This window comes from Podarcis cretensis, assembly GCF_951804945.1.
Source record: "Podarcis cretensis genome assembly, chromosome: 3".
NCBI lineage: Eukaryota > Metazoa > Chordata > Lepidosauria > Squamata > Lacertidae > Podarcis > Podarcis cretensis.
The window spans coordinates 63,275,316-63,287,766 of NC_137172.1; the positions used below are offsets into that span (position 1 = coordinate 63,275,316).

Genomic DNA, 12,451 nt, shown 5'->3' on the forward strand with positions numbered 1-12,451 from the left:
CTCACTGAGGTGTAAGGCTAGCGGTCAAGATTTGGGCCTGGCTAAGAATTGTGTACCAGTCAACACCTGGCAGGCCCTTCACAAAATTGCTTACTGATGTAATTTTAAAAAAAAACAAAAAATTGTTGTGGTATCAAATCCTGGGAGTTTATATATGCCATATTAACCACCTGGGGCTTGCCATGAAAACATATTTGTGATTAGCTTGCTATCATTTCCACCTCGAATTTAATAGGCTATATTTAGACCTAATAGCAAATGTTGCTCAGGTGTTGCTACTAGCAACCTAGGATAGATAAAAACTCAAGGACGATGGTGGGGGAAATCATGACTTTTTTTCCTCGGGTGGGATTACATCAGAGCTGCTATGACAGGCATAACTGTTTTTGTGTTGACAGCAAACATGAATAAACTATAGGCAGTTATAAGTAGCATAGCCCAAAGCAAGTAAAATCATTCGTATTATAGGCTAAGGGAAATAGCTCCCTTAGAAGGGCCATTGCTCACTTACAGTTGAACTAATTGTATCCATCTTTATTTCAATCTTCAACGGAATCATTTAGATAAACACAGAATCCACATAGCATTGTCAAGAAGAATGGGTGTTAAAAACACAGTGTTCTTTCTCAAAAACAGATGAAAAATGGGGGGGAAGGGATGATAAAAATAGCAACAAAGGATGAAGATGCTTGGCCCTGCCGTGTCCTTCTGAAGAGTCTTCACCGCGCGTCAGAGAACCCTCCTGGAAGGTGCACTGGCGATCTCTGCCAGAGACACGCAGGGTGAAGCATCTTCACACCGCACATCCTTTTCACAAAGGTAAGGCTGCTGGTGGTGCGTGGGTGGGTGGACCGAGTAGGCATAACTGGGTTGGTGGGGGCATTGCACGTGTGATGTCATGCACCCGTGACGGGTCCTTTAATGTTGGGCACTGCCTGGCAGCTGGAACTGATAACTAGTATCAGCCTGTCACATTCTCTTCTACTTCTGTCCACAGTAGATTGGCAAAGTCAGGAACCATCTCTTTTGGGTCAGTGGTGCAGCCTGATATAATTTGTTTTAGGTGCAAGTCTCTTTTTGATGACGCAATTGTATAACAGGGCTTCATCATAGACAACAGTTTTAGGGGTGTGTTTTAAGTGTGTAAGAAACTTGACTTACCTCTTTTTTTATCTTTTCCTTTTCTTAAATGGATACATTTCACTTCATTATTATAAATCAGTGCTGGGGCTTCATTCACATATCTCCCTCCATGCTTGCTTGGCCAAATGTGCTACTGACAATTTAGGGCATCCAGCAATTACTGGAGTTCCTTTTGGCTCTTTCAGGCTCGTTTCTTGGACATCCACAGGCATTCTCAGGGCCAAACTACACATTTCATTAACAATAACCTAAGCAGAACCTGCCGTTTTACATACTTGATAAAAAGCTGCAGAGAAACTCAATCTGGACTGGGACAATGACACGTGGGAGAACAGCCCCATTTCCCACATTATATTTTACCATTTCACTCCTCCCCGCAAATAATGATTTCCTACTGAAGGTACTACAACAGCTTGGGATGTGATTTAGGGCAGGAAAAAGGAGCATATGCATATAAGCACCCCACATCATCAAGAGCTATGCATGCATGGTAAAGGGACCCTTGACAATTAAGTCCAGTTGAGAACGACTCTGGGGTTGCGGTGCTCATCTTGCTTTATTGGCCGAGGGAGCCGACGTACAGCTTCCAGGTCATGTGGCCAGCAGGACTAAGCCACTTCTGGCAAACCAGAGCAGAGCACGAAAACGCTGTTTACCTTCCTGCCGGAGCGGTACCTATTTATCTACTTGCACTGTGTGCTTTCAAACTGCTAGGTTGGCAGGAGCAGGGACCGAGCAACGGGAGCTCACCCCGTCACATGGATTCAAACCACTGACCTTCTGATTGGCAAGTCCAAGCGGCACAGTGGTTAAAACCACAGCGCCATTTGTAAAAGTCAGGCGGTTTACTAATCAATCCTTCATGTTCTTCCATCACGTGGAGGAAACTAATGAAAAAAGGAGCATGCCTCAGGTGGATCCATGTGCTCAGAAAAGCAGATCACTCTCCACTGCTTTATTTAGTAGGGTTTCATTGTTTTATTCTAACTAGCTCCAACCAGGTAGTGGACGGTGGGGTGGGGTGGCAGTGATCACCTGACCTCCAGTTGGCTGGGTTACTGGGAGGTAGAAGGGGAGGACAAAGGCAGAAGCAAAGTGTTAACCCACTGGTGAGGGCACCAAATTAGTTCCACCAATGCACTTGAACTACACTGACCTCCCCCTCTGCCTCCTGGTAGAGCAGTGATGTGGTCAGCCAGAGGTCAGGTGAGCACCACTGCCCGGCCCTGCCATCCATTACTGATTCCAGGGCAAGATGCACTCAAACTTTCTTGGTTTCTACACATTCTAGTAAAATCAGTGGAGAAATCCAGTGTCTTGGAAAAGTAAAGAATTTTATTTCATGCAGCTGATTCCAACAGTATTCAAAATGAACATAAATCCATTCACTAGAACCCGAAAAGCAAATGCATCTTGTTTAATGTGGCAGGGAAATAAGCCAATCAGAAAGGATCTTGCTTGCAAACTGGGGTTGGATCAGAGGAGGTTTTAGGGCAGGGCAACCAGTGCAGTTGCACTGGGCGCTGTGCTGCTAGGGGTGTCAAAACAATGCTGTAGAACAGAGCGCTCTAGAGGCAGGGGGTGCCGAATTTTAGCACCACTGAAATTTGAGAGCCCAAAGTCTTCCACTGGTTGGATACAGTTAGTTTATAAACACAAATAACCAACTCTGTAGTACAATGCTATTCTCTGCCCTTCACTTAGCTCAGTTGTTCTACCCCAGTTTAATCATTCCCTTTAACACCACACAGTAACAGCTTGTCAGCACACAGCAACTTCTAGATGGTGTCACCAAGTAGTGCAGGATGGCAAAGAATCGTTAACATCAGGGAGAATAAACAAGCACACCTTTATTATCTGCTAATGCTGCTGGACCATATGCAGTGCTTGATTGTGAAAGAGTTTATACAATATACATTCATTTTTTCCCCTGAGGCAACAATGAACCATGTCAGCAAACTCAATAATCCGTAACAAAAGTAATACAAAACTTTGGTCTTAACCCAGATGCAGTGACACAAGACCTCACAATGTTATCTGCTTCATATGTGCAATGGAACAAATGCCAGATGGCCAGCAAACCCACTGGCATCAATAGCAATTATCAAGCTAACCCTCTGTGAATGAGATGTGGTCTGCGGAGTAAATCAGTTTGTTCCTGCTTACTTAAGACTCCCAGACAAAGCTGATGGAAAATAAATCAGATGGGAGAAGGAAGAAGTGATGAAATCAACACTACTCATGTACTGAAGGTTATTAAGCTATACTCTGGGTTCAAAACTTCCTAAACAGAGGTGCCTTAGTTGTAGAATTCAACAGAACTACCCACTATGACACAATTTATGGAAAACTTTCAGTAAGACAATTCTTAGTTCTAGATTTAAGAAAATCTGGTTTTACAGGGTTTGCCAGAGTTCCATTGTGCAATATCAAGAAGTGATGAAACTTCTCCCAAAGGATAGGATAAAATTTCCTTCCATTCAATTCTACTTATTTCATCAATAAGTTTATTGTATTATCCAAAAGACAATGACAATTTCATAACAGTTTGCTGAACTATGAACCATTATAAAAAACATACACTAATAATATAAAACAAGCATCAGTGATAAGGAGAAAGAGAAGCCAGAAAAACAGTCAGCTAGAAGTCTTGTAGTTTCCTTTCATAGGGCAAAACATGCTTTCAGAAACTATTATTCATATTTTTATTTGATCACTGGATATTTTCAGGCAATATCTTTTGATGAAATAACATTTCCTGAACATTAGAAAGCAATCAGTTCAAGTCTAGAGGTACAAGTTTTAAATGAATACAGAAAGCTTTTTAGGCAGCAAAATCTAGACAGACCAATGATCCAAACTGAGTGCATCACTATTTGGCAAGATTTCACTAGTAAAAAGCAGTGTAACTGCAGATGAATTTCCCTCCTCTGTTGACTGAAGAAAAGGAACTGAAACCATGGCAGAAAATAATCAGAATGGAAAAAGGAGCCAAAAACCTATGAAAGCGTTTTGCAAAATCCTAAAGAGAATCTGAGTCTACCATTACTCAGTCTTAACCTAAGTTACCTCACCAATGGTATTCAATAGAAAGATGGATTATTATAGCTAGCAAAGCCAAGTGAAAGATACGTTGTGACTGGGGTCCCCAACATGGTGCCTGTGAGACCTGCTGGGGCAGAGCTCCAGGCCAAATTGGAATGGTGGCATAGTCTAAGCTTCTCTAACTCTTCTCCGTGTCTCCTTAGACACTCCTACTGTTTTGACTGGCCAGCAGACTTGGAAAAGAGGGGAACAGTTCTCTCTGCTGCTGGCATCCAATTAGAAGTGGGCATTTTCCTCTGCTGGTAGCACCCAGTTAGAATATTAGAGGAGAGGGAACAGTTTCAATTGGACATCACCAGTAGATGGAAGAGACAAAACAGTTCATGTTTGACTTCAAGAAGAGGAGATAGCCAACATTAGCTGAGCCTATGTCTCAGTGCAAAAGGGAAAGGGAGGAAGGAAGGAAGAAGGGAGGGGAGGCATTCAAGACTCTTCTTTTAAAACAACTTTCACCCCCCTTGTATTTAAAGTAAAAGTGATTTTGGGGGTGGGTGTTTTTGGAAGGCACCTGGGTCCTGGGAACCCTTAATTTTGGCAGCGCCTCTGAGTGTATCAGCATTAATTCCATTCAGCTGCATGAGCTGTATCTTTAGTAAGATGAAAAAGTCTTGTTGCTGATAGTTGTGGTAGAAATTGAACCCTGGTAGACAACTGCCTGTACAGTCGTATTTTCAACCAAAATGGACAACATTGCTTTCTTGGAACCGGACCATTTTCTGAACACTACAAATCTGTAAAAATAACTTGTAAGTGATAAATAGAAAATGATAGATGACACCCCTAGTATGGCTTGCTTACAGCATGCTGCAGGTTTTCTATCGTAGCGTTTTTACTCTGGTTTCAACAATAAGCAAGTCTCAAGCTCTGCAGCTGCTTCATGTATCTTTGTTGACATCTATAACCAAGGCGGTATACATTTCCTACCTTAGCTGATATGGAGGGATCTTCGTAGCAGCCTCTGGGGATTCTAACATTTCTGTATAGAGAAGGGAGAAGAATCATTATAGAGGGCAATGAAGGCATACTGTCCAACTTTTTCAAGCCCTAACCTGGGACGTGTGTCTTCCAGGAAGCACTTTTTCAGAGCAAGATCTCGTGTGATGCTCCAAAACATGCAATTCTGGGTGTTGGTTGAGATTGCGGCCCTGAAGAAAGTGCTTTTTTCAGGGCAAGAGTGCAGCACCCAAAATGGCCACCGAGATCTTGCATGAAAAAACATGTTCCTTTTTTCCAGTGCATTTGGGAGGTATGTGAGGGCAGAGACCACCGGTATACTTCAAGCATAAATTGCTGCATGCTCTGCATCTTGTATGAATTTCATTTAAACTGGCTGATCAAGTTGTGACTATGTGTAGACATAATTGTTACAGATGCAACGGTCAAACAGCATTCACATGCAGCTCACTAAATTGTTGTAGCAGGAACATAACCAGCCAGGTCAAGCTGCCCAGGAAGCAACTTTTTTTTTTAAGTGGGTAGGAGCTGAGAAAGAGACAAGCAGCTTGTACTTCTGACCATGAAGGGAACGAACCTGTTTAATGCTTGGCAAGGTCTAGGACAGGGGTTGCCAACCTTTTCAGGCTTGTGAGCACATTCATATTTTTCAGTGAGAGCTGTGGTTGCCACCTTTCTGGTCATTTTTCTCCCTCAGTACTGCTCCTCACAGAGAGACACAGTATGCACACAAATACTTTGTTTTTTCCAAATGATCTGAGTAAAAGTAGGATTTGACAGAATTAATCTGAGCCTTGAGAAGCACATAGAACTAAAGGAGGAAGTGAGAAAGAATGGTGGGCTTTTAACTTCAGTTCCATGCACAGGCAACAGATATGACAGATATTTTATTCTATTAGACTGATGTACCACTCTTCATCACAAGACAGGTATGTGATTGCTCACACGCACACAGCGCCAGACCCGGAAGTGACCTGGAAACCTGATAAAGATGTCACTGAAACATCACTAAAAGGGCAAAATGGGGGCAGGGGTGGAACGGGGCCTTTGAAGGCTTTTTCCATTTCATGCACTTTCACGCAAGTGCGCAATAAATGGAGGGTTGCCTGTACTTTTCGAGGGAGAAAAAGGTAACCACCTTACAACCAAGCAGGCAGTGGGTGGTGGAGCTCAGAGGCTTTGTGGGTGCCAGAGAAATACCTCGAGGGGCACCATTGTGCTCTTAGATGCCACATTGGAGACCCCTGGTCTAGGAGATAAATGTCTTCCTGCCTCCACGTTATTTGGAATGACAGAATTTTCAAACCATCTTAAAGCTCATGTGTTAGGCAGAAACTATTGGAATGGTAAGGGGCTGTAGTTCAATGACAGGGCACATGTTCTGTATGCAGAGGGACCCTTGTTCTTTGGCATCTTCAGGCAGGGCTGGAAAAGATCCTTGCCTGAAAACCCTGGCATGTCACTGTCATTCGGCATAGACAATACAGAGCTAGATGGACCAACAGACTGATTCAGTGTAAGGCATTTTCCTATGTGTTATGCACATTTAAGAAGCACAGTATTGCAGAAATCCAATTGTTTTGTGTGTGTTTTTTGCTAAATTTGACAAGACTTCAAAAATATCTATTTATGACCCTGAGCCTGTCATGGTCTTGTCTATCGCTTTTCATGGCATGCTTAAAAGCAATGTAGCAATTCTGCTTTAGTGATTGCGAGTTTAAAACTGGGAGATGTTAGTTATTGCAGATTAAATAAAGCAGGATGGGAGGACATGACATGGAGCACTGTGGTATAGATAGATGCATTTGAAAGTATATAGTTGGAGTGGGAAACCATTGAATGAACCTCAAATAGTTAAGAAAAAAATGTAGCATCTGACATAAGCTTTTAATGTCTGGTGTTTTACTACATTTTAATATTTGCTAGAAGCCACCCAGAGTGGCTGGGGAAACCCAGCCAGATGGGCAGAGTATAAATAAAATTATTATTATTATTATTATTATTATTATTATTATTATTATTATTATTATTCTAAAGCAGATACACATATTGTTGATTCAATAAAAGCTCTTGATTTGTATACATATTTACAAAGGTTTTGCACTGAGGTGTATTTGGTTTAGCTTGTAGCTAACCCATAGTATCCATACCGAAAAGCATTTGCCTACATGTCTCCACTGTTTAAATCAGAGACAGGGAACCTGTTGCTCTCCAGGGGTTATTGAGCTCCAACTCTCATCTGCCCCAGTCACCATGACCAGCGCTCAGGGATGATGGGTTCTGGAGCCCATGAACACCTGGAGGGCTGCAGATTCCTCAACCCTGCTTTACAGGATGAAATCCAGTGTTACTGTTCCACTTGCAGGATGGCTTTTAATGCAGTGGAGGAATCCACTAATGTAAGGGATCGGGAAAACAATTTCCAGCAATTTCTCTCTCCCCACTGCAGCCTCAAAATTCAGTTCCAGAGGACTGGGAGACTATGCAGAAGGGCAAGAAGGTGGTACAGCAGGCTTCAAAGGAAAGGGGAAGTTGGAGGAAATCCGCTCTCCTTCTTTGCATACAGGTGTGGGGAACATTTGGCCTCCCAGATGTTGCTGAAGTATAACTCTCCAGTAAACATGGCCAGTGGACAGGGATAATAGGAGTGGCATTTCAGCAATATCTGGAGGGCCAAAGATTTCCCACATCAGTATTAGCAGGTGCCTCTGTGGCATCAAAGCCATTCTGCAAGCAGGACGACACACTGGATATCACACAGAGTTACTATGTGCAGGCTTAGCTCACATGTCCTTTTGAATTACTCTACTTTTCTTTCTACTACCTTGGTACGCTTCTCGTGGCCCAAAGCCGATTGCTTGTTTCCCACTGAAACTGGCAGAATGAGTGTGAAAGGCAGATCAGCATGTACGGTATGTCTTTTATACACAAATTTTCTTTTAAATAATTATAACTTGATTTTTCTAGGGAAAATGCAAATAAGTGGCAGCATGGGAAGGAAGCAATACTTAGCAAGCACAAGGTGGGGGGGACCCAGTTTAAACACATGGGGCTGCCCTTGAGGACTGTTTAGGAGCCTCAGACAGACTGTTGCATTTTGCAAAGCTTTCTCTTTAAAGAGGTGGGGGTTCACTGCCAGCATGGTGCTCTAACATCTGCCCTGGTTTCTTATAACCTCAGAAACACTATTCAAGGTGCTGGCTGTCACTGATACAACCTAAGTTCAATGCATCTAAAAATTGCTTCCTTTACTAGATTTTGTTACAAGCGCAAATTAACAATGTAATGTGCAAAGGAAGTTTGAGGCAGTTGTCTTGGCAATGAAGCTTCCAACTCCTAGTCTATGAAGTGCCTGTGAATATTCACAAGCATGACTGTATTTTTTATGCAGACGTACATATTGCTTTTGGAGGCATTAGTTGATATGTGCAATTAGTTGCAATTCAGATCACAAAAATTTCAGTCCAGATGAGGCCTTATTTAAAAGTATATTTTTCAACAAACAACTCAGCTTGTGGCCCACACACAAGGACATGGAAACTACTGCACCTTATTTGTGATGCTTCTGTGCTCATCATTATAGTTTTCTCCTTTAGTTAAGCTTTCTTATTGCATTATTACTTATCATATCTATCCCGCTCTTCCAAAACTGTATTTCTTCCTTTTCAAACCATCTTGAATAGCAAACAACTATCCATACAAATCATGCACAATATCCAACAAATTTAACATAAACCATGCATTTTAAACAATAATTAAAAATCTGCTTAAAGGGTTGTTGTTGTTGTTGTTGTTGCAGATACATTTAAACACCTGCAGGTTTGCCCACAGGTGAGCTGCTTCATTGCCACTCCACGGGAGAGATGTGAGAAAACACTTTTTCCTAAGCAACACATTTTATGGGCATCATTACAATGCAAGGGCACCATTTCTTCCCAGTACATGTGTCTGTTACATTAAAGGTAAGAGTCTCCTGCTCACCTGCCTGAAGTGCACCTTTGCATAGCTTCTTAAGTAACTGCACTCATTCTCTAAGCAAGCATGTAAAATTAAGAAAGCCAACTCCTGAAGCAGTACAACATCATAATTGTTTATGGCATGACCTAGCCAAAGTTAAGCATTTTTAAAATTCCCATTGACTTCAGCAGGCATTATACATTCCTGGTGAAAATAAGAAGTTTCCCTAGCTTCCCTTGCCCCCAGCCAAAAGGCCATGCTCTTCAGTCACAAACTTACAGACCACTAAAGCTGTTTTCTCTTCTGCTAACTCCAGAACATAAAAACACCACCACTGTCTTTGGTACAAATTTGTGGAAGGACATCTATTTTAGAATAACCCATGTGTAAATCATACTGAATACATAGATGGAGAGGAATATATATAAAAAAGGAATATTACCAAAAATTCACTGTGAAAATATTAACCAGATCAACCCTTAATACACAGGAAAATAGCCACAGGGCAATTGGCACATTTAAATGGCATTAGACAGCCAATTCATATTTGAAGAAAGCACCTGCTGCTAATAAAAAGGTGAGCAGGAACTAAAATTTCCTTTTAACTCATAGCATAACACTGGATGTGGCTCCTTCTACAGAACCTGGTGAAGTGGATGAAATAAATCTGGTTGGTTGGTTTGAAAAATGGCAATTGGTTAGGCAGTCAGGGGAGAGAAGCAATTAAGTCTTTCTACCCAGCAGATCTGAATCTTCATTTAGCTGCCCTCATTATGTCATTAAAGGTAAAGGTAAAGGTACCCCTGCCCGTACGGGCCAGTCTTGACAGACTCTGGGGTTGTGCGCCCATCTCACTTAAGAGGCCAGGGGCCAGCGCTGTCCGGAGACACTTCCGGGTCACGTGGCCAGCGTGACAAAGCTGCATCTGGCGAGCCAGAGCCGCACACGGAAACGCCGTTTACCTTCCCGCTGGTAAGCGGTCCCTATTTATCTACTTGCACCCGGAGGTGCTTTCGAACTGCTAGGTTGGCGGGCGCTGGGACCGAGCAGCGGGAGCGCACCCCGCCGCAGGGATTCGAACCGCCGACCTTTCGATCGGCAAGCCCTAGGCGCTGAGGCTTTAACCCACAGCGCCACCTGCGTCCCGAGACGCATTATGTCATTACACTTCCTTAAAATACAAAAAAAGCCATTACCTAGGGTTATGCCCATTTTGCAAACAGCTAACCTGGCTCAGTTCAGCATTCTGCAATAAAAGAGCACAACCCTAAGTCAATTCCAGAGCCCATTTTTGTGGTTTTAGGGTTTGTTTTAAACGCTGCTTAGTTGGGGCGGAGGATTAAAAAAAAAAAACAGCCAGGAATTGAAAGCTTGTGTTTTGATGTGCCGACTGACAAGCGCCGTTAAAGCAAAGGGGAATTATTGCAATAGGTTTGGAAGATCCGCTGAAATCACACAACTAGAATAGTCTATAGCAGAAAAGATGTACTGGGCTGGGGGGAAGCTGCCAACCCCCCCCCCACTACATCCTAGAAGAAGCTGTGGCAAACACTTGGGCTCAGTTGCCCTGCAGGGATCTCTGTCTGAAGGCCAACAGATCGAAGGCCAGTGGGATGGATGCAGGATTAGAACCGTCCCGGTCATCCGAAAGCAAACCCAAACACCCCCCCCCTCGCGTGCAGCCAACAACACAAGCGCAACCAAACCGGCGCGGCGCTTTGATGCCTTCTCTGCTAACGGGATTAGGCATCAGAGTCCTATCTCTCGGATCAGGTATCCGAAGCGCCCACCCAGCAACGCTTGCCTGGGAACGAGGGAAGGCTGCCCTCGGGCGCCGGGGAAGAGGAGAGTCCCTCTCTTTCTCTCGCCCACTTCCTTACCGCTGGCGCAGGTGCAGCTCTCCTTGATCGCCTTGTATTTGTTCCCCGAGGCTTCCTTCTGCAGCTTCTTCAGGATTCCTTCCATCTTGCCTCTTGGATCCTCCCGGGATCCTCGACCAGCAGCAGCAGCAGCAGCGCCGGGGGCGGGAGGGGAGAGCCAAGGCGCCGCGGCAGGCAGAGCTAAAGGGCGGCGCGGGTCCTCCTCGCTCGCTCCGCGCCCTCTAAGCGGGGCGAGCAGCGCGCAGCATCCCACCTCCGCCTGCCGCTGTCGGTGAATCATGCGAAGCTCCACGGCGGCGACACGTCATCCTGCCTCCGCCTCCAGCAGCAGGTTCGTGCGGCGGCGGCGGCGGCGGAGGCTTCGGCTGGGCGGGCTCAGCTTGGCCAACCGGAGAGAGGGAGGGAAGGAGGGGCTCCGTCGCCGGTGCTGGCTATCAGGCGGGGCGGAGCGGATCAGATTCGCCCGGAGGAAGCTGGGACAACAACAACAACAACAGAGGCCACCACTCCCTCGCCAGGCCATAGGGGAAACGGAAGCACGAGATAGGATAAAGAGGGGGAAACACAGATTTTGGAAATGCGGGGCTGCATCGAGAATGGATTTCGAGTGCGAAGGGCTGTGCTTCCTTCCCTTTTCCTGGGAAATCGGGCCTGCAGAAAAGGAAAAGGAAGCTTTATCCGCCGGGCTGCAAAACCCCTATCCGAGCTGCGTAGGGGCAAGTGAGTGAGCTCAGTCCCGCGTAAAGGAGACGCGTAGCTCCTGCCTGGAGCGAAGTCGTCAATGATATCGGAATTAGGGCTTTACAAATATCTTTTACAGCTAGGAGATGATACCGCCTTAGGGATGCTGATCAATGGTTGTTGTTTTTTTTTTAAAAAAATGCTGGTTATTGTTGTCTGGAGTCACGTATTTTGTTGAATAAACAAAGTGTTTTGAAAGCAAAGGGTTTTCTCTCTCTTTTTCACTTGATCTATTTGATTAAAACTAATAATTAAAAATTAAAAATTAAAAATAGGGACGCGGGTGGCGCTGTGGGTTAAAGCCTCAGCGCCTAGGGCTTGCCGATCGAAAGGTCGGCGGTTCGAATCCCTGCGGCAGGGTGCGCTCCCGCTGCTCGGTCCCAGCGCCTGCCAACCTAGCAGTTCGAAAGCACCTCCGGGTGCAAGTAGATAAATAGGGACCGCTTACCAGCGGGAAGGTAAACGGCGTTTCCGTGTGCGGCTCTGGCTCTGGCCAGAGCAGTGATGTCACGCTGGCCACGTGACCCGGAAGTGTCTCCGGACAGCGCTGGCCCCTGGCCTCTTAAGTGAGATGGGCGCACAACCCCAGAGTCTGTCAAGACTGGCCCGTACGGGCAGGGGTACCTTTACCTTTTTTAATAATTAAAAATGCATAATAATAATAATAATAA

At 44.7% G+C, this 12,451-nt stretch overlaps 1 protein-coding gene across 2 annotated transcripts in view; it reads right to left on the reverse strand.

The window, feature by feature from the left end:
* The window catches only part of ARFGEF3 (ARFGEF family member 3), a 71,828-nt gene extending 59,861 nt beyond the window's left edge, over positions 1 to 11,967 (reverse strand). For both annotated transcript variants that reach the window (XM_079970928.1, XM_079970927.1), the window contains exons 1-2: positions 11,040 to 11,967; positions 5,173 to 5,224 (exon numbers count right to left, since the gene is read on the reverse strand). In XM_079970928.1, the coding sequence (XP_079827054.1) occupies positions 5,173 to 5,224; positions 11,040 to 11,319 (332 nt within the window). In that variant the 5' untranslated portion in view covers positions 11,320 to 11,967. The remainder of the gene's footprint in view (positions 1 to 5,172; positions 5,225 to 11,039) is intronic.
* Positions 11,968 to 12,451: the final 484 nt, after the last annotated feature.